We start from the raw sequence: 22,994 nt of genomic DNA on the forward strand, positions 1-22,994 counted from the left end.
TCCCCCCTTTTCTCTCTTCCATCCTTCTTTTCTATCCTTTCTCTCCTCCATCCTCTCTCCTTCCAACCTTTTCTCCCTCCTCCATCCTCTACTTGTGTGTCTTCCATCCTTCCTCTCCTGTCTTTCCTTCCCTCATTTTCTCTCCTCCATCCTCTCCTTCCCTTCTCTATTTCATCCTTCTCTCCATCCTTTCTCCTTTTCTCTCCTCCATCCTCTCCTTGTCTCTTCTATCCTTCCTCTCCTCCATCCTTTTTCTATCCCTTTTCTCTCCTTCATTTCTTTTATCCTTTTTTCTCTCCACTCTTTCTCCTTGTCTCTTCCTTCTCTCCTTTTCTCTCCTCCATCCTCTCCTTCCTTTCTCCTCTTTCATCCTTTTCTCTCTTCATCCTCTCTCCTTGTCTCTTCCAACCTTTTCTCTACTCTTTTTTTCTATCCTTTTCTCTCTCCTCTATCCTCTCTCTCCTGTCTCTTCCATTCTCTCTCCTTCTGTCTTTCCTTCTAGCTTCTCTCTCTCACACACACAAAGGAGTAACTGGATGGACACTTCTTCAAGAGCTCCTCTGGCCCTCCTCAAGGCTGCGCCACCTCCTTGGCCTAGAATGGCCCCAACCTCCCTCTGGTGGCCAGCCTGCAGTCCTGCACTGACAGCTCTGCCAGGAGGGCTATCCAGGCCCAGTTCCAAGGTGAAGAGGGCCCCAGAGCTGCCGTGACTGATCTCAGGCCCCAAGTGCCCCAGGCCTTGGGAGGGAGGGTGCTGGGAGAGCGGGCCCAGAGAAGACCACAAAGTGGACCTCAGATGGGCCAGCCATGGCTCTGGGTGACGAAGGTATTGGGGTCGGCTCTGAAGAAGCGAGAAGGGGCCGAGTTACTTAGCTCTTTATTGGAGAAGAATGCCATCTGCAAGCTCAGCAGAGAGCCCCTCTCCGAGGTGGCCCCCGCACGTCCTCCCTCACCAGGAGATGCGGCAGAGCCGAGACCCCGGGTGGGCACCGTGTACTTGCCCGCCGCCACTGGCAGGGACGCCTGAGCCCTGTGTGGACGCTGGGGCAGAGGGCCAAGTCTCTGGGCACAAAGGCCACACGGGTCCCAGCCTGACCCAGGCCCGGGGCTGGGCCCAAATGCTGGTCCGGGATGGGGAGAATGGAGAGGCATGGGAAGTGGGCGAGAGCCCTGAGGGATGGCCGTGCTGCAGCCTGGGAGCCGCAGGGAGGCAGCACCAGCAGGCTGGGGGCTGGGGTGGGAAGTGGGAGGGAGGAGAAGGGGGGGGTCAGGAGAATCCTCTGCCTCGAGACCCCGCGCACAGGTCCTGGGACAGGCTGGCGGGGCCGGGGCAGAGGGTGTACGTGCACGGGGTGGTGGTGGTCACTCAGTCCAAGGGGGCCATGAGCAGGTGCAGCTCCCGGAAGGCACTGCCGTGGCGGCCGCTGAGGCCGGACTTGTTCTTGATGAGGTGGCTGATGTTCTTCAGCTGCTTATAGCACAGCCTGCACTTGTGGAGTCTGGGGACAGACGGAGGCTCAGGGTGAGGAAGGCCAGGCCTAAGGCCTCCTCCACAGCCCTTGGGGGAAGGAGGCGGCCACAGGGCTCCAGCCTTCACTGCTGGTCCTTCTGGGTCTTGGCATCCTCATTGAAGGGAAAAAGCAAGCTGGTGGCAGAGCTTGGCCTCAAACTCCCAATTTCTGGCCACCCGGAGCTTTTCCATCTCTACCAGGGTGGCCTCCTGGCCATCCAGTGTGGGAGGCTGGGCTGGGCAGGTGGAGTCCCAGACTGGCCCACCCAGTCCAGCGGGCCTTGTGCCACTCCCTGACCTTCTTCGTCCTGTGCCCAGCCCAGGCTTCTCCCTCGTCTCCCCCAGGGCAGACCCAGAGGTGCCGGGCAGCTCCTCACCTCTCCTCCCGGGTGATGTCCACCCCCACAGAAGGGGGTGCTGCTAGGATGTCGGTGATCAGAGGCAGAAATCGCTGCAGGATCAGCTTTAAGGAGGTGCAGCCCGTCTGCACATAGCTTGGGGAGAGAGATGTGCAGTGGTCAGCGACCCGAGCCCAAGTACCCAGCCTGGACCAGCTCACTTGGCCCAGTTCTAAGCAGCACCTTGTGGGGAGGCTCTCATCGCACTATGCGAGATTTGGGGCCACAAAGGACTGACCTCCTGGTCCATGGGCCAAGCCAGTTTAGACTAGGCGAGAGGCACCCCAGCCTTATTTCAGGGCAGCACAGAGAGCCAGACATGGAGTCAGGAAGCCTTGAGTTCAAATCCAACTTCAGCCTCTCACTAGTTCTCTGACCTTGGGAAAGTCGCTGTACCCAGGAAATGACAGACCACTCCAGTCTCTGCCAAAACCCCCTCGATAGGTTACAAAGTCAGATGAGGCTGAAATAATGGAAGGACCTCACTTCAAGGAGTGCCAGGGGGGCTGAGAGCACGCCTGAATAGGCCAGGCGTCATCTTGTGGCCAATGGGAAAGGCCTGGGGGCCGCCCTTGGCAGCCCCGAATGGAGGAGGCTGCAGGCTCAGTTCCCGCCTCTGCGCATGGCCGCACTTGCGGAGCCTACGGGGGCTGGTGTGGAGGCCTGGGCGTGGGGCTGCCTTTACCTCTCATATTTGCTCTGAAGCAGCTTCTCGATCTGTGGGAGGACAGTGGTACAGAGGTCCAGCTTCCAGAGAGACCTGCGGGGAGAGGGAGAGTGGCCGGCTCTGGGCCCTGGCCGGACAAGGTCCTCCCCCAGACCCCTGCCCACCTTGGGCCAGGCCCGGGCACTTACGCTTTCTGGTTCACTATGTTGAGGAGATCGACCACCACGGACAGGTCGTTTATGGCCACCGCCGAGTCCACGGATGTCTGGGGAGACAGGGCCCGGTCAGGAGGCCCCCCCCCCCCCCCCGCGGCTGCACAGGGAGAGCCCGCGCTGGCTGCCCCTGTCACTGGGTCCCTCTGGTGGGGGATTGGGCCAGGAAGTTCCATGGACAGTGCAGGAGGCCCAAGGGAACCAAGGGAGCAGTGAAAGCAAAGGGGTGCTTTTTTCCATCCAAGCCCTGTCTCCAGGCTGGGTTCTGTCCAGCCCGGGGCGAACCCTGCAGCTAAGGGCTCCCAAGAGGGTCCGGGTGTCCAGGGGCTTCTCCTTGCCTTGATGTCCCCTGTGGTCCAGACGGCCCGCACCGTATCCAGGTTCTTGTGACGGCTGGTCAGCACCACACACATGGTATCGTGGCCCTTTCGGATCTGAGACATGGCGTCTTCATCCACCATCTCTGATTGGTTGGGCATCTTCACAGCCTGGGCACAGAGGCAAAAGGCAGGTCGCTGGGCTGGGAGCGCTGGCCTAGCCAAGTCCCCGACCAATGAGCCCTCAGGGCTGGCCCACTGGCCCAGAGAACAGAAGGAAGAGGTGGGCCCAGAGGCGCGTCTTCACCTCCTGCTCTGCTCAGAGCCCCGGGCACATGACGGCCTCGGTGGCCTGGATAAGGCTGACAAGAGGGCACAACAGGCCCGGCGATGTGACTGGTCTGAGGGATGACCTCCATCTCCCCAGCCCTGGACGCCACGTGCCCCCTCCCCCACCCCAGCTGCTCCCATTTTCCTTACAGGTAGGAAGTCGGAGGCTTTGAGTCCAATGGGCTCATTTCTGGTGGCGGGGATGACGGCAGGCTCGGCTTTGGGCATCGGGGTGGAGGTGGCGACAGGAAGCCTGGGCACAAAGTCAGACTAGAGGGAGAAAAAGGAGGATGTGGGCCGGGCCTAACAGGAGCCCCCGGCCCTGTCCGGGCTCCGGGAGGTGAAGGTCTCTGGCCTTTCTGCTCTCCTCCCCCCAACACCCCAAGCCTAAAGGCAGCCCCTCGGGCTCACAAGGCCCCTACGTACACTTCCTCTGTTTGGCAGCGGGAGCTGGACGTCCATGGCCTGGCTGGGCTTCAGCGCCTCCTTTGCTATGGCCAAGTCTAGGTAAAGGGCACAGATTCACCGGGTCAGACTCTGGCTGGGCAGGGGCGGGGGGACAGGACCCAGCACTTCAGGGGGCCCACCTGACTCACCGTCCTCAGGGGGGGCGGGGAATGGCTCACTCCTCTGGGGTGGGGTCCGACCTGTAGGATAAAGCAGAGGGATGGGGGAGGAAGCACACGGCCTGGGTGATAGCCCTCCCTTGGCCCTCCCGGCGTGGCCATCGCGGGCCCTGAAGAAGCGCTGGCCGTAGGTCAGAGTTAAAGCCTGTGGTCAGGCTGGGGACATGCTCACGGCGGCCCCGGGAGGACTCACTGATGTTGTTCTTAGGCTGAAAGATCTCGTTGTAGTCATCAGCGTTCTGGATCTCGGCTCGGGACTCGCGCTCATCCCGGTCATCCTCGCTGCTGGGGCTGCGCCTCTCACTCTCAGAGTTCTGCTTTACCCTGAAGTGACGGGAACCGAGGGGGAGGAGTGAGGCCCACGGCCGGGGGGGGGGGGCCCTGCCTCGGTGGCTTTTCGGGGAGCCCAGCCCAGGGGCAGAGGATCAGACGGATCAGGCATCTCCGTCTCCCCCTCTCCCACACCTCACCTCTGGGGCTTGCTACAGGCTGTGGCCGGCCTCTCGTAGCCTCGGCGGATGGTGGGACCAGAGAGTGTAGGCTGAGCCAGAGGCCTGCTGTCCTGTACCGGGTCCTGCACAACCGTCCCAGACCTCGTGACCCGGTTCAGATCCACCACATAAGAGGAAACATTGCTTTGGGCAAAGGAAACCCCGATCTAGGCTCAAAGAAACCCAGAATGTTAGCACCAACAGTCCGTCGTCACAGAGTCTAAGCCTTCCCCTCTCATGACAGAGAAGGAAACTAAGGTCTGGTGGGGAAGTCGTCGCCTCGAGCTTCCCAGGGAGCAGGCCCGGGAGTCGCTGGAAGAGGCCGCGCAAAGAGCTCTACGGGAGGCCGGCTTTGCCTCCAAGTCTTCTCCTTTCCTATCGTTAATATTCATCCTGACGGCATTTTCAGATTTGCCAAACGTGGAACAGCCAATGCTTGAGCCCAAGTGACCAGCGGTCCCAAGGGCCACAGAGGCCTTCCCGGGAAAAGCCCCCCCGAGCTCTGCCTCCCTCACACCCACCGTGCTGGCAACATTGGCCAAAAAGGAAAACAGCGGATGTTGGCCCGTTAAGCCCTGCTGCAGTCAGTCTGGCCAATCTGGAAAGCCATTTGGGGCCCCATTTCTGCCATTCTCAGGACACGGAAAACAAGCGACTTGGAAAACTTCAAGACTGAGTTCAGCGTCACAACTGAAACTCAGTATCAGCACAAGCTACCTGGCCCTGGCAAGGAGGTTTCGGGCCCCAGGCGTGGCTGGGGGGCAGCGCAGAACTGTTTTGACAAACTAGGCATATTTGCTATAAACGTGTGTTTGCTTTTTCTCTTTCAGTAAGTGGGAAAAAGTAGGAGGAAAGGAAAATAAATTTTTAATTTTTAAAAAAGCTACATTTAGTCTTTTTTAAATTTTAAAACCTTTACCTTCTGTCTTAGTGACAAAAGGGCAGCAGGGGCCAGGACTTTTCCAGGGTCACACAGCTATAAAGCATCCACATCTGAACTCAGGGCTTCCAGACTCCAGGCTTAGCATTCAATCCACTGTGCTACCCAGTTACCCCACATTTAATCTTTAAAAAACATACAAAATGAGGGGAGGGCTGAACTTGGTGATGTCTGAAGATGGTATCTATTGCTTAAATTTCATGAACCAGTCCTGATTGTGAAAAACAATCAATGCACGATGGTGACTCAGTGATCCCCCACGGCAGCATTGGTGAAGCTGTGGCACGCGTGCAGAGCCGGCACTCAGGGAGCTGCTCGTTCCCCTCTTCTCAGCACCCAAGGACGTTTTTTGCATGCCCCACCTGTGTCCAGCCGCCCAAAGCAAGCACTTTCTCCCTCAGCTCTCTCTGGTAATTCAGGGATTCAGAGATAGCTTGAATTTGCCCTCTGGACACTCCAACTCTGCCCTATGGGGAGGGCACACCTGAGCCAAGAGGATGAGATGAGTCAGAGGGTGGGCAGGGGAGGAGAGAGGCCCTCAGGCCGTGCTCACCAGCTGGTTGTTGCAGGTGGTCAGGTCGGCCACCTTGCCCCAGTTCACCAGGACCACATCGAAGCAGCGCTCAGGCTCCCAGCCGTACACTCGAAGAGAGTCTTGACACCCACTGTATAGGCAGCAGCCATCAGGGTTGAACAGGATACTCCTGGGAGTGGACATGGAGTTAAGGGATCAACCAGGAGCTTCGAGGAAACCCATCCCAACCCTAGGGAAGTCTTGTGCCTCGCTGGAGCCCAAAGAACCTTGGGCTGTCTGAGGTCAGCCTGGGACCCTGGGGTCCATCTCATCAGACTCAGCCCATGGGGACAGCAGGGACCCAGGGGCCCTGACTCCTGAATGCCTACCTGACAGGCCCAGGCTCCCCTTCGATGCAGCTGACCACTTGGAACTTCTCCAGATCCCAGAAGCGGATTGTCCTGCAAAAGGCAATGGCCCCAAGGAAATAGGCAGGCCTATCCCTTCCTCCCCGCACCGACCTGGGCCTCTGGATCCTGAAGAACTCTTGAGTGGAAGCAAATTATGGGGCCCCAGACTGTCCCAGAATATCTGTGCAGGGATGTTACCAGAGACAGCAGAATAGGGGCCCTGGAGCCAGCCACACCTACACAGAGAAGAGGTTTCCTCTTCCTGGCTGAACAAATGAAGGCAAAAACATTTATTAAGTGCTCACAGACAGGCAGAGCACTAGTTATAAACAAACAGAAAAAGCAGAAGGAAACAAGTGAGATCGACGGATCTCCTCCAACTTGGGGAAGGCCTGCTCCAAAGGCTGAGGCTGGCCACACGCATGCCCTTTCACTGGGACCCCTCTGATTAGCCCTGGCATGTGGAAGGAGTCCCTGTTCTTCTGCTCCAAAATGTGCCCTGAATTCTCTGTAGAAAGGGGCCAACATGCTTTAAGCTGTATCACTGTCATTGGGCTGTTCTTCCCAAGGTTGGGCTGATGGAGGACAATCAGGCTGCTGAAGGGGTTTCCCAGACATTCGGATGGCCTACAGCCCCCAGTGAAGGGCTTGGGGCAGGGATGGCTCTCTGGCCTTACCCTCATCTTCATCTCTTACCTGTCAGAGCTGCCAGAAGCCAGGAGGTACTCATTAGGGTGAAACTCCACCACACTGACAGGCCCCGTGTGTCCTAAGAACTCAGACATCATCTTCCCAGCGGTCAGATCCCAAAGCTGGGGAGGCAAGAGAGCCAGGCCTGAGGACCAAACTCCCCAGCTTTAGGGCTTCTTCAGCTACTTTCTAATTGTTTCTAGGCTGGGCTGAGGTCTGAGGGCAGAACGCTGAAACTAGCTCTTGTGGATCTTCTGCCCCACAGAAACACTGGCTTCTGTCTTAGTGGGGTTCCTTTATTCCCTCCCAACCTCCACTTCTGACAGGCACAGGAGAGAGGCTCCACTGGGCCTAGGGGGAGATTCTCTACTTCCACTGCTAATCCCAGGCAGGAAAGGAGGCCAAGGTCCAGGCCAGCCTACCTTTACGCTGTGGTCATCTGCAGCGGACGCTAACCACTTCCCATCAGGGCTAAACCGAAGACATCTTACAGCTTGAGTATGGCCCTGAAAGATAAGTGACACCACCGTTTCTGTGGAGCAGTGGGCCTGGCCAACAAGGAGCCATGAAACACTGCTCCTTCAAGGGCTCAAGCAAGGCCAGGCATTATGGCAGCAAACCGAGGTGGGATCTTCACTTCCCATTTGCGATGTTGTGAGGATACAAATGGTCAGATCTGGTGAGTGACTAGCTATGTGAGATGAAAGAGAGCGATAAATCAAGAATGATGGTAAGGCCACAAATCCAGGAGACCAGAAAATGCCATCAGCAGAAACCAGGGAAGTCAGAAAGAGTGAGTTTGGGAGAAGGATGTGGAGCTCAGTTTGGGCCAGGTTGGGGGGGTTGCTGGGATATCTGTTATGGCATGTTCAATAGGCAGTTGGTGAGGCAGGCTGGAAGCTCAGGGGAGATGGTGGAACTTGGACAGACAGATGTGTGAGTCATCTGCCTAGAAACAATAATGAAACCCATGGGAGCTGCTGAAGTCACCAAGTGAGAGTGTAGAAGGAGAAGATGTCTGAGGACAGAGCTTTGGGGAACACCCACAGCTGGGGCTGGGGGGTTGGTATCAGGAGAGAAAAGAGCATCACAAAGACTTAGAGACAAGAAAATACACAGGAAGGGATGGTTAACAGTGTCAAATGCAGCAGAGGTCAAGAAAGAGGAAGCCGAGAAGTTCTGCCACTGCTCAGGAGCCAGGCTACTGAGGACTGAAGAGGGAGAGGAAGTAGAAGGAGTGGGTCCAGAGAATGGGTTTTAAAGATGGGGGAACCTGGGCATGCTTGAAGTCAGAGGCAGTGAGGCTGAAGTTCTGGAAGGGGGGTGGGAAGGTGGGGAATGACTCAGGGACAGGTAATCTCCTGGAGAAGCCAGGACAGGACAGGATCAAGGGCCCAAGCAGAGGAATGGGCCTGGGCATGGAGAAGTTTTACCTTATTATCAGAGTGGGAGGAAAATAAGAAAGAAGATGACATCAATGAGGAAGAGAGGAGAGGGAATGTTTTCATGTTAAGTCTCAGATTTCTCAGGAGAGAGTGGGGGCAGATGGAAGTGGGAGAGGCTTGGGGAGAGAAGACAGAGCCTGGAGTAGCTTCTTTGGGGAGTGAGTGTGGGAATCAACTCAAGAGGAATAAAAGGATTGCCAAACTGCAGGGAAGGTCCAGGTGAAGCGAAGAGCAGATTCTCTGTCCTCAGGCAGCACTTATGTGGCTTCCTCCAGGTCTGCTCAGCAGATGCGAATAGGAAAGGAAGAGGTAGATACTGAGAACCATTTAGGGCTACTGGACAAGGGATGGACATGGACAGGACAAGGGATCAAAATCTGAAAACAGTGGAAATACTGAACTGGTTAGAGTTTGGAGAAGTACTACCAGGAGGAAGACGATGGCAAAGAAAGGCCCAAGGGTCACCCTGGGCTTGGAGCCCCCCCTCCCCCCCAATCAGATTGCCCATTCTCCTTGACCTCAAAGACAACACAATTCTCTCTGCCTCTCAATTCATGACAACTTAACTTCTTACCTTATACCGGAATACACAGCCTTTTCTCCGTATGTCCCAGAGCTGTGGAGAAGAGAACCAGAGGAGAGGGGTCAGCAGGGCAGGACAGTAAAGGCTGCACTGGCACAGTGAGCGGCTCAGGAAGACACAGCAATAGCAATATCTGGAAGGGGTCTGAGCCTGACCCCTAACCCAGAAACAAGTTCTGAAGTCAGTTTCCCCACCTCCTCCATAATCAGCAGCCGGAGAGACAACTAGCCAGACCATGTCCCTCCATCCCAACGTCAGTCTGAAATTCGGAGCTGTGCTATCCCATTTAATTCTGAATGCACAGTGGCCACTGAGTCTTGTAAGTTTGGGAGATGGTGTACTGAGTATGGAATAGGAACAGGACAAGGGCCCCTCATCTGGGAAGCACTCCTTGACCACATCCCAAACACATGAATGTGGATGGAGTGTCTCAATCCCTGAAGCACTTGGGGAATATCAAAAGGGCCACATTTGGAAGTGGCTTTACCTTGATATTTGTATCCTGAGACCCAGAGGCCACAAATTCCCCATAGGGATGGAAGTCCAGGCTGCAGATGTTGGCTTTGTGTCCCATTAAAGTACGAAGAACTGCCAAGGGAAGAAACAAGAGAATCAGGATGTGGTGTTTGACAGAAGGGTGGCTCTTTCTGCTGCAATACAAGTCACTAACGAATGAAAAAAGGCATGTGCAGGTCAGTCCCACTGCCTCCTCATATCCCAGAAATCTCTAAGTAAGACTCATCTTTATATATATCTCCACACTCCCATGAGAAGATTCCTCCTTTTTAAGGGTTTTACTTCTGGTCTGAGGCTTTGTAGGAGACAGAAGAGACTATATAAGAGCTCTAAAAAGGCAGGGCCAGAATCCTTAAGACTCAGTCTTAGGGGTCCTTTCAAAAGTCCTGCTTCCCTGGTTACTCAAGGGGGAAGTAACCAATCCCTTAGATAGTTATTTTAACAACTTTAAGGAAACTTCATTCATTTTAAGTAAAGAATAAATGAGCCTAGGCATCCCAGACAAGTCAGTCAACTGCCATTTGAGTAAATCCCTGATCCTTTGGGCTGTCTCTACACTCTATCCTTCTCAATTGTGTTTTTATCTTATAAGAACTAAATGTTCAATTATAAAGTAGGAATCATCAAAATAATGTGGTATTGGCTAAGAAGTAGAATGGTGGATAAATGGAATAGATTAGGAATAAGTGACCTTAGCACCCTATTGTCTGATAAACCCAAACATCCCAGCTTTGGGGATAATAACTCACTCTTTGACAAAAACTGCTGGGAAAACTGGAAAACAGTATGGCAAAAATTAGGTATAGATCAACATCTAACACTCTATACCAAGATAAGGTCAAACTGGGTATGTTATTTAGACATAAAGAGTGATATAAGTAAATTAAGGGAACATAGAATAGTTTTGTCAGAACTATGGAGAAGGGAAGAATTTATGAACGAGCAAGAGATGGAGATCATTACAAGATGTAAAGTAAGTAATTTTGACTATATTAAATTTAAAAGTTTTTGTAAGAACATAACCAAGATTACAAGGGAAACAACAAAATGGGGAAACATTTCTCAGATAAAGGTCTCATTTCTCAAATATATAAAGAACTGAGTCAAATTTACAAGAATACAAATCATTCCCTAATTGACAAATGGTCAAAGGATATGGACAAGCAGTTTCAGATGAAGAAATCAAAGCTATCAATAACTTATGAAAAAATGTTCTAAATCAGTCTTAATTAGAGAAATGCAATTAAAACAACTCTGAGATACCACTTCGCATCTATCAGATTGGCCAATATGACAGAAAAGGAAAGTGATGTGGCAAAAATTGGGACACTAATACAATGCTGGTAGAGTTGTGAACTGATCCAACCATTTTGGAGGGCAATTTGGAACAAAGCCCAAAGGGCTTTAAAACAATGCATACCCTTTTATCCAGTAATACCACTGCTAGGCCTATATCCCAAAGAAATAAAAAAAAGGCGGGGGGAAGGACCTACTAGTACAAAAATATTTATAGCTGCTCTTTTTGTGGTGGCAAAGAATTGGAAATTGAAAGGATGTCCATTAAATTAGGGAATGGCTGAACAAACTGTGGTTTATGATGGTGATGGAATACTATTGTGTTATAAGGAATGATAAATGGGATGATTTCAGAAAGGGTTGGAAAGGCCTTCATGAACTGAGACAGAGTGAAATAAGCAGAACACTGTATACAGTAACAGCAATGCTGTGGATCAAATGTGAAAGACTTAAGCTACTCTCAGCAATTCATCGATCCAAAACAACCTCCAGAGAAAGAACTGTTGGAGTCAGAACGAAGATGAAAGTCTGGGTTTTTTAATTTGTTTACTTGGGTTTTGGTTTTATATGATTATTCATTTATAAAAATGAACAATATGGAAATATGTCTTGCATGAAAATACATGTATAACCCAGATTGAATCCCTTGCCAGCACTGAGGGGGAGGGAAGGGAGGAAAGGAGACAATTTGGATCATCTAACTTCAGAAAACGAAATTTGTTATTACATGAAATTGGTAATAAATAAGTAAATAAATAACCACAGGGGGAAAATTAGCATTCAATTTTCTGAAAGAAAATCCATCTGCCTCGGGATGCTGGGCATAGAAGGAGCTTGGGCAACATCGGATTTCTCTTCCCATCATCCTTTTGTTAAGCTGCCAATAAAATCTTATCATGTTGATCTCAATAAATGCTTTGCTTGGCATAAAATAGAAAAAATTATCTGAAGGGCGTCAATGCACCCAAAACAGAGACGCACCCTTAATAAAAAAGCAGCTGTCCAATCTCCAGGGATCCTCAGGCCTTGGGAGTGGCCCAGGGCTTCCTGTGTGGGAGGGTTTCATGGAGTGCCACATGGATTTCCAAAGGGATCTATTGAGACTCCCTAAGACTATAGCTATATCAAGGGGGCTGCCCTTAGCACCCACTGAGACTCCTTGGCCAATAGGAGAAGAGCTGGCACATCAGCTTTCCTCTACTCTCATTCCTCCTTCTTGTGGTTTTTACTCTTCATCTTCCCTCAGGTCACTGCCAGAACAAGAGGGTCATCCAACCTGTTTATGAGGGGCTCACTGGACCTCTTGATATAGTCATGGGTTTGCATTAGGCATTCCATTCACTATGGGCAATTCCTGCCATCTTTGAGTTTGCCCTGAGGAGGAGAATGTTTGTCTTACAAATGGAGAATGCTAAGTGCAGACTAAGAAAGCACCATTGTGGGGAAATGAATTCAAGTTTAAAGTATTTCACACAACTTCAAATGCATCTCTTCTGCCTGGTTTTCCAGTCTACTGCACACACTCTGACTTTGAATCAAGAGAAAGGCTTCGGAGGTTGTTTAGCTTTTCCAGAACTCACTCAGTTGCTTGCTCAACTCCAAATGGGATGATCTGAAGCTGGCTCCATGGGCCTTGGGCATCATTAGGAAAAAGGGACCAAATGAAGGTCCTGGTCCTCATTTCTCCCATGGCCCCCAACACTGCTAGTCTTCTCTCTAAGATCATGTCTCAATTATTCAGTAAATGCCTTCACTGTACAGTTGTTTGCCAGGGGTCTTCTCTTACTAGAATGGGAGCTCTTGGAGAGCAGAGACAGAGTTTTTGCTTTCCTTTGAGCCCCTAGTGAGCTCTTAGCACAGAGCCTGGTGCACGGAAAACATCCATAAATGACTATTTGCCTCACTCACTTGCCTGTGGGCTTCCAAAGAATTTGTTCCCACAGCATAGAATGTGTTTGTCCTCAGTGGATTTAGTCCTAGGGGAATAAGAATGGGAGTAGAATCCAAGTGACCTAACCTTTCCTGGCTCTGTTCACTCAGAAGTGTAAACCTCAAAATTTCTTAGACTTATAAATGTTGGAAATTTCACCATTGGGAAATTTCATACTTGAAAAATTTCCTATTGTTATTATTATTAGAATAATGCTTTTTAAATCTTTACAGGGCATTTTGGCCCACACTGTCTCCTTTAATTCTCATCATGACCTTTTGATAGTTCATAGAAGGTAGAAGCAGAGACTCTTATTCCCACTTTGCAGATGAAGCGGTCTTTAAGACTCAGACTCAGACCACCCAAGTAGTTAGAAGAGCAGGAGATAGAAAGAAAGAGCAGAATGTGGAAAGGGCCTTCTGGCCCCTGTACTTTGTGTCCCCAGGCCATCTAGCTCTTCTAAAAGCCTGCCCCTGGGCTTCTGGTTCCTTCTCTTTCCTTTATTTCCTAAAACAAAAACCAGTCCAACATTTCCACCCACCCTGACATTTCTGTGCTGGGGGCTGGCCTGGTGTTCAGTTCTCTGGCTCTGACACATGCCTGGGCTGTTGTTGGAGGACCAGTGGTACAAAAACTGCTCCCTAGCCCTCGCCTCTCTGATATGACTCCATGGACCAGTTCTGTGGCACCTCCTCTTAACGGAAATTCCACAGAAGCCTGAGTAAGCAGATTCCAGCAGTGCTGTCCCTCCTGATGCAATGGCTTGGGGCAGAGCAGCAAGACCAGTCAGTTGGGATGCTCTCTGCTTGACAATCATCTCCTGTCCTTGCCGTCTGATGGGTGTTTCTCAAAATTAAGGAATTAAGCCTTCCAAGAAGCTCTTGATTCTTGAGAAAGAACAAGTTTTCAAAAAGTAATGACATCTAATTGGCACCCTATGGTCAGCAATCCTGGCTGCTGCCATGACAGGTAGAAGAGGACATGTGGCCAAAGACAAATGGGGCGGCTTCCATACTGGACCCCTAGCCAATGAAGTTTATGCTCCTGCTCCTTACCCAGCTTTCTCTTTCCCTCCATTCTCTTTTCCCTTCAATTTAAATCAATATTTGTTGAACACCCATTAAGTGCAAAGCACTGAGCTACACTATGGGGTTTAAAAGATGAATAAGATAAGGTCCCTGCAGCACTTACAGGCTAGTATGGGGGATAAGACTGGGACACAGACAACCACAGGACAATGTAAGAAGTGATAAATATGGGGCAGCTAGGTGGCTCAGTGAATAGAGTCAGGCCTGGAGATAGGAGGTCCCAGGTTCTAATCTGAACTCAGACACTTCCTAGCTGTGTGACCCTGAACAAGTTATTTAACTCCAAATGCCCTTCATATAGAGCCCTTACCACTCTTCTGCCTTGGAACTGATTCTTCAGATTGAAGGTATGTCATCAGAGCATTATAAATCCAGTATTACAAGAGGGCAAGGAAAAGAGAGATCCCTTCTGGTTGGGGAGGAAAGGAGAGGACCAAAGATCATAAGGGTATGGCATCTGGGCTGGGCCTTTGATAGGACTCTGGTGGGCACAGAGGGTGCAAAGAGCATTCCAGAAAGGACAGCATTTACTGTATGCTATGTATGGGACTGGCAATGGGTGAGCAGGGCATCAACTAATGTGCTGTTAAAAGCCATCTGCATGCCATATTTGGTATATGTGCACCAGCTTGTCAGTACCTGGCCTTGATCAGGGGATCCAGCTCCATGAGGATGCAGGATCTTCAGTGGGAACATAAAGACAAAAATGATGGACAACAAGCAAGAAACCAAACCTACTTTTGGCAGCTTCCAGGTCCCAAACGCGGATGGAGCCTGACTGGGATCCAGCCACGATGAGCTCCTCGGGGGTGTTGAGTCGAACACTCTCTACAGGGGATGTGTGGCCAGTTAAGCTCTGTGGATAAAAGACAACTGACCTAGAGGAGCAGCACTCCTTAGAGATGGGCTGGAGTCTGCACCCCAAAACCTCTGTCTTAGTGGAAATAGGAGAATTGAGCAGAAACAGTGTTGGACTGAGAACAAGGGGACTTGAGTTCTAATTCAGACTTTGTTGCTGACTTGCTGGGGAAATCACTTGTCTTTGCCTCAGTTTCCCCAACTCTAACAAGATGATGCTGTCATTGTAAATGGTTTAATTCTGTTGCCCTCGCCTATCATTTTTCTCCTCCCAAGTGACCCTTTTAGTTAAAATCACCAACACAGACCCTTTTCCTTCTCCATGCTCCATTCATACATGCGCACACACATACCCCCCTGGAAAAAACCAATCAGGGCCCAAAGTGCGAATTTTCAGAATGATGGCCCCTCAGCACACAGTATACCCCCAGAGCCAACACACCTATGGAGTGGAATGAACGCTGCTGCAACACGTAGATTCCCTTTGATATTACCTGATCCCTGGGATGCTGCTACCATCCTAACTGCAGCGGCCAGCTCTGCCATGCTCCCCAGGGGCTCAGCTTAGCACAGAGATTGTAAGAAGGTCCTGCTTGGGAGATGAGGAGACTCTCACATAGGTCAGAGCAGGCAGGAGCCGTCGCAATAAAGACCCCAGGAGAGATCAAGGTGGGTGGGTGGGGGCTCAGATTTACAAAGGCAGAGAAGACCTGGCAGGGGCAGAGGTGGGCAACCCCCTCTGTTCCAAGGAATGTGTTGAGAGGCGTAATCACCGACTCTTATCAGACTAGGTAAGTCAACAGAGCTCCCCTGAAGAATGATGCATTTCTTGGGGGACAGTTCTTGGCTAAGTCACCTAAAGGGCAAACACTGAATCTGATCTTGTGCACAGGCCCTGGTGTTTCTGGTTTCCCAAATATTGCCATGACAAAGTTCCCATTAAGGAATGCCGTCTCCTACTGTGCCTGTTCCAAATGGAGCTCAGCTGAGTCTGTTTATTCTCCAAGATGAGAGAAACAGCTCCAAGAGCAGTCAGATCCTTTGCTCATCAGGCCTTTCCCAAACAGAGATACTGTTCCTGTTGGTTAGCTTTAGTACATCTATTCTGCCCTCTAGTCTGACTCTGTCTTTCCCAATATCAGATTTTTAAAGCTGGAAGGATCCTTCATTTTACAGGTGAGGAAACTGAGGCCTTGGGAGGCTAAATGATGTTTCCAAGGTTGCATAAGTTGTAAACAGAGGCAAGATTCACACTCAAGGGGGCAACTGGGTGGCTCAGCGAATTGAGAGTCAGGCCCAATGACAGGAGGTCCCGGATTCAAATCTGAGCTCGGAAACTTCCTAGCTGGGTGACCTGGGCAAGTCACTTAAACCCCATGCCTAGCCCTTACCAATCTTCTGTCTTAGAAACAATATACTGTATTGATTCTAAGAAGGAAGGTAAGGGTTAAAAAAAAAGATTCACACCCAAGTCCTCGGACTCAAATCCAGCACTCTTTCCCTACAATGTGCTATCTCATAAGCCCTAAGCTTCATGGTCCTCTGTGGGTGGGCTATTAGTAAAAATGGGCCTCCTAGGGCATCTCTCCTAAGCTCCTTGGAGTCACTTGGCAGAGAGGTATGACCAGATATGAGGGAAAGCTGGTCTAGCATTTCGAGTTTGGGGATGGCTCCTGGCTATCTATCATCTTCTCCCACTCCTTGCCCACCCTCTACCCTTGGACTTCTTACCATAATGCAATTGGGCTTGTTCACTGACCACAGGTTGACCCGACAATCATCTCCTCCTGTTGCCAAGAGCCGCCCTGAGCCTTTGCCCAACACCAGAGAAGACACATTGCTGGCATGGGCCACGATTTCCTCTAAAAAAGGGAATGGAGTGGGACAGACACACAGTCACTGGAAGTCCCTGGCTGCTTGCACCCAGAGGAAAGAAGTCTCCTCGCTCCCTGGCTTTCCAGGGGAAAGAGCTTCAAACCCCAAGGAACTGGTATCTGACCCCCAACCACCAGGCTCGCTGCCTCCAGCCCTGCCCTGCTCAGGATCAATTCTGAGCCTTCAGGCTCCAGCTCTATACCTTTCTTAATCACCCCCAGAGATGCTTAGTAGGGACACTAGTAGACACCACAAGTAGGAATCTGAGGGCCTGAAAGATTGAAATTGCTGTCCAAGTCAGCAGCAGAGTGTGGCTGATATGAGGCTTTGCATGGTCTGCAGACAAAAGAGTGAGTGCAAAGGAGTTCAGATGTCTCTAAAGAGCTCCCACAACCATTGTCAAGGAAGGAGAATGGTCCAGAGACTAGAGGGGGGGGACCTGTAGTGAGGAAGACACAGGTTAGAATCACCTCTCTGATGTGGACTACCTGTGTGACCTCAGGGAAATAGCTGGCCTCCCTGGGCCTCAGTTTCCTCATCTATAAAATGAAGGGGTTGGGCGAGAGGGCCTCAAGGATAGATGAATGGCCCTATTACTGTTCCTCTCAATATTCCTAAGAACTTAGCAGGAAAATTCTCATTTACTTCATTGTACTGAAGAGAGAACAGATCCAAAAGTAAATAATGATCCGAGGCCCATAGATCCAAAGATCCAAACTAGAGGAAGCCTCAGAGGCCCTCTAGCCTCACTTCCTCATTCTATTAAAAAGGAGGCTGAGGGCCAGAGGTGAGTGTCCACCCAGGCCCAGGAGCTGTGAGCAGTGTCTGAAGTTGGGCTGGCACTCCTTCCTGAGGCCTGGAGTCTGAGTTGCCTTGGCAGTCTTGGGGGCCAGGTATGAGCAGGCTGTGAGAGATGGGACAAATTGGAGATGGAGTAGCTAAGGCAGGAGTCCTAATGGTGTGGACCCAGAGAAGCACAAAGTATGTTTGGCACGTTGGAAATTATTTGAGTTGGGGGAAGTAGAGCAGCTGTAGGTGAGAGGCCAGGTAGGCACCCTGCACTCCCTTGCCAGGAAGAGGCAGAGAGTTCCCTGGCCACAAGAATTTCCATGCAGTTGCTCCACAGTCTAGGAGGGCATGAATCCAAGGGACAAAGCCAAGAAGAGGGGCTTAATTTTTGATGTCATTGAAGTGACATGTCCCTGGGAATGAGTGAGAAAAAGTCAAGTGCTCAGAGATGTAAAGTGAAGTAAGGCAGGGGTGGAATCTGCCAGATACTCTGGGGCAAAGTCAGCTTTAGCTGATCCAAGGTGTGCCAAGGTGTTATTGCAGCAGTGACTTCTCCCATCTTTCCTCTATCCCACCATAGGGTTACACCCTTTCCTAGGTGTCCCTGCAATCAGGATGCTAAGTTTTCTGCTTTCACAATGGGTCTTGGGTATTGTGGAGGTGGAGGGGAGGCAGGGTGTGCTAATTCTGCCCTGGAAAAATGGCATGCTAGTTCCTGCCACCTAAGCTTTGAGGAACCACATGGGGCAGAGGAGCCTGAAGGAAGAGTGAGTTGATGGGCCACAGCCCTGTACAATTAAGGTGGACAATTATGGGCAGCTGGCACACATGAGGATGATCCTTATCTCCTGAGCATCTTTTAAGCATTTCCTACTGCTTGGTTATACCAGCAGAATGGCAGGACCAAGCAAGCAATAATAATGCCCTTACTGAAGGGAAAGGGACTGTGGGCTATACAGATCCCATATATAGCCACTAGGGTCAAGGGTGAGAGAACCTGGGCCCTTGCTCTGACCAGATACTTAGGCACAATCAGAGCGGCATTCTCTAGGACCTTTCCACATACCTGAAGTTCTACAAGAGAATAGGCATCAGCTTTTTGAAAGCATTTTTTGATGCCCAGTGAACGCTTATTCTCATTCCTTGGTTCTGAAACTTTCCCCAAGGTTTCCCCAGGGTCCCATGCCTCTCCCACAGGGGACAACACAGGGCTCTCTCTTCAGAGGCCTGATCTCTGAAGATGGCTTTTGTATATTAAAAAGTATCAGCCTTAAAGCAAACCTTTGCACATGCTTTCATCAGACTAGGCAGCCTTGCAATTTGACTCTGTTCATCCCTTTCAGGCAATATATGCTCTTTCTACCTCATGGGGGACCTGGTCGAGGTTGTGACATGACCACCAAGTGATCTCAGAAAAACTGCTTCCCCCCCCTTGGCCTCAGTGTTTCCTCCTGTAAAATGGAGGTGTTGGCTTGATTTTTAGAACCTCCCCTCCTCCTGCTGCTAAGCACGATTCCTGGAGGCTGAGGCAGTGACTCTGCAGGAGTGGAGGAGAGAGGGTGGTGAATGCTGCACTGAGATTAGATGGTCATCAGGAAAAACAACAGTTAGGTCCTAGAATGACCGACAGGCAGCTACAGGGGTCAGATCTAAGCAAAGAATGGAGAAGTGCTTCTGATCTGGTCGGGGCAAGGGCAAGAGGTCCATAATCAAGAAAAATGATGTCTTAGGTGTTTGTTGAAAAACAGCAGTGATAGCACCCATCAGTGCCAAGATGTGAAAATAGGCTGCAACGCCCACCTGCTGCCATCTGCTGTTAACCAGCTTCTGGATCAGTCCCCAGCCCAGGTCTGCGCAAGGTGGGCTCTGCTGTCCTATATAGAACAGCTGACATTAAAATGTCATCATAGCTATAGGGCAGGGATGACAGCGGTAACTCCACCCAAGCCACAGGCTTAACCATAAGTGAATGGTCTGACTTAGGACAGCACAACCTTAGACCACATTTGATAACCAAAAGTCAGGCATGAGCTATTTGCAAACCAGAGAAACTGGGCTTGGAAAAAGGCAAGGAGTCCTAGGCTTAGATCATCAGTCCTGTCTTTGCCTTTGGGCCTTGAAGAATCAGAACCCAAGTCAGTTTTAGTTGCAAAGGTATTACCAACTGTGTGTTGTCAAATGGGATTCTTGACTAGTACTTAAGGTGATCAGGATCACTGAGTCAGAGCTACCAGAGACCTTAGAGGTCAACTAGTCCCAGACTCTTCCTGCACTACTCCATGCTAGGAAAAGGAGGGCTCAGATATGGTGGGGGTGGGTGGTTACTGGGGGAAGCTAGGTCTGGCCTTCCATCTCTAGTCTAGTCTAGTGGACACTTCATTCTCTAGGGGGAAACAGGTGGCTAATAAGATAACAAGCAGAGATGGTAGGAGAAAAAGATACATAGGAGACTCACGTAGCTTCCATGCTGTCTTGGTAACAACAGGGGTTGCCATTTTCCCAGCTAGTTCCTTTCAGTTGATGTTCACCGATAAACCAACCAAAAAAGATTGCAAAGAGAGCTCTCCACTTCCCCAGTGGGGTGGGGGAAGAACCCCCCCAGGTTCAAGTCTCAAGTTGGAGAGTAGTTTCGACACATCCAGGCAGAGATAATTCCCTATTTTGTAGCCCTTTGTTAAATCCTGTTTTATAACATCCAAGCGAGCAGTCTGTGCCTGCCAATATACATCCCAGATCATGAAGTATTAGTTTGGCCCCATTGTAGAGTTAATGTTGATCTGTAAAGGAAAAAAAATTCCATTTAAGTTAACATATTATAACATGAACAAGAACATAAGTTCTTTATCTAAAAAAGAAAAATAAGAAGGATGGGTATACATTTCAGTTAATAAAGACTTTCACTTTGGAAAGAATGAAGAGATACATCAAGTGGCGATACTACTCCTCAGAGGTGGCACCTAGAGGGGCTTCTCTCAAACATGGTAATTTTGATTCACAGCCGAAAAAGTGGATTCTTATGAAGCCTTCAATATGAATATAAGAGGACAGCTACACAACACTTGTTTTCTGATATGAAACAAACTAAGGGAAAGACCTGAATTTTGAAACCACAAAATCCAAAATACTAGTGGTACCACCCCTGCAAATCAAGTGATGCTTCCATGGAAGGCTGAAAGACCTGTGCTGACCAACACCAACTGTTCTAATTTTTTTTTTTTAAGGAGCTTGTCTCAAAGCAAGATGTGATGGAAGCATGGGGTGTGGAGGTGGGGAGAAAGAACCCAAACTTCATCACAGAGGGAACCCTAATTTAAACAGTAGAAATCTCCCGATAACAGAACTAAGAAGTTCCAATGTCCCAAGTCACCCACTTTCCCTTTACTCTCCTCAGGACAGTATCTAGAGATGTACACTTGAAATAAGGAGCGGAGAACCTGAGACTTAGCATCTCTGCTACAAAAGGTACCTCTGGGGTCCATACAATTCCCAACCAGGTTCCATTCTTCCTTTGCTCTCCTTGAGGCACTGAATTCATTCAGTTCCTTTTCCCTCCTCCTCTTTTATCTGTTCTGGACCTCACCTATGTTCCCTTCTTTTCTTTTAATTTCTTCTACTCTTCCCTACCTTCCTTTTGCCCTTCCTGAGTGCTGGTTAAGTGCTTCCTTCCTCCTGTTCATTTCTATTGTATTTTGGGTCTCCCATCTTCTCATTTCTTCTCCCATTTCCCGTGTCTATCCCAATGTCTCTATTATACATCTCTTCATTCTGTTTTCCATCCTTCCTTCCCCAGCTAGCCTTGCCCTTCTCTCCCTCTTCATTCTATCTCTATATTATCTCCATCCTTCTTTCCTATCCTCAGTCCTTCTTCAGTCCATCTCCTCATTGTCTCCTTCCTTCTGACCCTCAATTATCTCTATCTTCTGTCCCTCTCCATTGTACTTATCTGCTGTCCCCATTCGTTCTCTCCTCCATCCTACCTCCCTACTATTCCCTTCTTTTTCTCCCCTCCATTCAATCCCATTATCTCCATCCTCTTCAGTCTCCCTCTTCACTGTCTTCTTCCATTCTGCCCCAACATCTCTGTCCCTCTTCCTTCTCACTCCCCATTCTCCTTTTCCACTCTGACTCTCCAAATCTGCCCCCACCCTCATTCTGTCCCTCTTCCTTCTCCCTGCCCCATTCTGTCCTTCTTCCTTCGGTCTTCCGATTCTCCCCTTCTTTTTGTCCCCCCATTCTGTCCCTCTTCTTTCTCCCTCCCCCATTCTGTCCCTCTCTCGTCTGTCCCCACCCCCATTTTCTCCATCTTTTTGGCCCCCCGTGGTTCACCTACATTCCGTCCCCCACTTACTCCCTTTTTTCTGTCCCTCCCCTTTCCTTCTTCCATTCCGTGCCCTTCCCCCCCGTCCCGCCCCCCACCCCCGCAGGTCCCCCTCCTTATCCTTTCCCCCTCCCCCCGGCACGCGCCGTTTCCGTTCCTCCCTGGCCCGGGTTTGATGGGACCAGGGCCGGGGCCGGGGCCGGGGCTGGCCGCCCGCTCTCGGCCTCTCGCGGTCCCCCAGCCCCGCGCCTCAGGGAGGCACGGACCAGGCCGCCCGCCCCCGGCCCGCTCCCCGCCCCTGCGGTCCCTCAGCCCCCGCCCTAACCCCCTCCCATACCTGCAGTGGCGGCAGCGGCGGCAGTTCGGACGATAGAGGCTTCACTTCCAGCGCGGCCCCCACCTGCCTCCATCCTCCGAGCTGATTGGCCACTGCTTGACAACCGACCCTCACAACAAACCCTCCGGCCTCCATCCCCACCTACCTTGGCCTTCAGGCCAATCAGCTGCCGCGAGTGCCACGCCTCCAGAAAATTTTCACCAATCAAAGCAGGCTCTGGGGCCTCCTTTCCTCATCGCGGCCCCGCCTTTTACTTCTTTCGACTAATCACAATGAAAGGGTGTTCGAGGTCCTTCCTCCGGCTAGGGTTAACCAATGTGTGCCTGCTATTTCTTAAATCCCGCCCCTAGCTCGCAGCTTCATTTATTCTGGTCCCGCCCCCCGCCTCCTTCCTCCCCAATCTCATTTATGTTTGAAAAGTCTGCGGCACACCTCCAACGACATCCGCACCAATCCCCTTAGCAACCACTCAGAGACCAACCAATCGTGGCTCTCATTGTTGGGAGGCCGATCATACATCAGCCAATAGGAAGAACCCTCAGGAGATCGGTGAAGCTGTTCGGCTATCAAATTAATTCCGGGCAAGTCTGGAGAGAGACCCTCTTCCCTAACTCCTTCCAGAGATGTCCTAAGAGTCCAGAGTGACCGAAGGGAAAGGAGTATAGTGACCAGATTTGACCCCTCACTCCACTCCAACCCTGGAGTCCCGGAGCCACTAGGAAATTTAGTCCTTAAGCAAATGTTGTAAGGCAAGTTCTCCTAGAAGTCATTCATTGGGCTCCATATTCGCTGGTGACGAATTTTAGGAAAAGAACTTCAGAGAGGTCATAGGTCAACCTCGTTTTTACCTCTGA

General features: G+C 50.7%; 1 protein-coding gene across 6 annotated transcripts; it reads right to left on the reverse strand.

Annotated features, from left to right (window-relative positions):
* Positions 1-860: 860 nt before the first annotated feature.
* Positions 861-22,533, reverse strand: KATNB1 (katanin regulatory subunit B1). 6 transcript variants are annotated; one of them, XM_056811932.1, is made up of 20 exons: positions 22,286-22,533; positions 19,941-20,262; positions 16,553-16,683; positions 14,702-14,819; positions 9,621-9,721; positions 9,125-9,166; positions 7,528-7,611; positions 7,112-7,227; positions 6,395-6,466; positions 6,045-6,195; positions 4,531-4,718; positions 4,254-4,384; positions 4,031-4,081; positions 3,861-3,937; positions 3,585-3,704; positions 3,126-3,275; positions 2,764-2,840; positions 2,594-2,668; positions 1,888-2,004; positions 861-1,499 (listed from the first exon to the last, which is right to left on the reverse strand). In XM_056811932.1, exons 2-20 carry the CDS (start codon positions 19,978-19,980, stop codon positions 1,367-1,369), a joined length of 1,974 nt encoding a protein of 657 aa, XP_056667910.1. In that variant the 5' UTR covers positions 19,981-20,262; positions 22,286-22,533; the 3' UTR covers positions 861-1,366. The 6 variants fall into 6 exon arrangements, with proteins under 6 accessions (XP_056667910.1, XP_056667916.1, XP_056667914.1 ...); XM_056811938.1 differs by having other exon boundaries at positions 22,141-22,300; XM_056811936.1 differs by lacking the exon at positions 22,286-22,533 and adding an exon at positions 21,834-21,907.
* Positions 22,534-22,994: the final 461 nt, after the last annotated feature.

This window comes from Monodelphis domestica, chromosome 1 (genome assembly GCF_027887165.1).
Source record: "Monodelphis domestica isolate mMonDom1 chromosome 1, mMonDom1.pri, whole genome shotgun sequence".
Lineage (NCBI taxonomy): Eukaryota > Metazoa > Chordata > Mammalia > Didelphimorphia > Didelphidae > Monodelphis > Monodelphis domestica.

What these genes read in the sequence shown, in the direction of transcription:
- KATNB1 (XM_056811932.1), bottom strand. Translation starts at nt 19,980, where the DNA reads ATGGCAACCCCTGTTGTTACCAAGACAGCATGGAAGCTAC. An exon ending in CTCAGGATACAAATATCAAG is followed by an intron (nt 9,167 to 9,620) that starts GTAAAGCCACTT and finishes TCTTCTCCACAG; the next exon opens with CTCTGGGACATACGGAGAAA. An exon ending in CCCCGCCCCCCCTGAGGACG is followed by an intron (nt 3,938 to 4,030) that starts GTGAGTCAGGTG and finishes CCCTTTACCTAG; the next exon opens with ACTTGGCCATAGCAAAGGAG.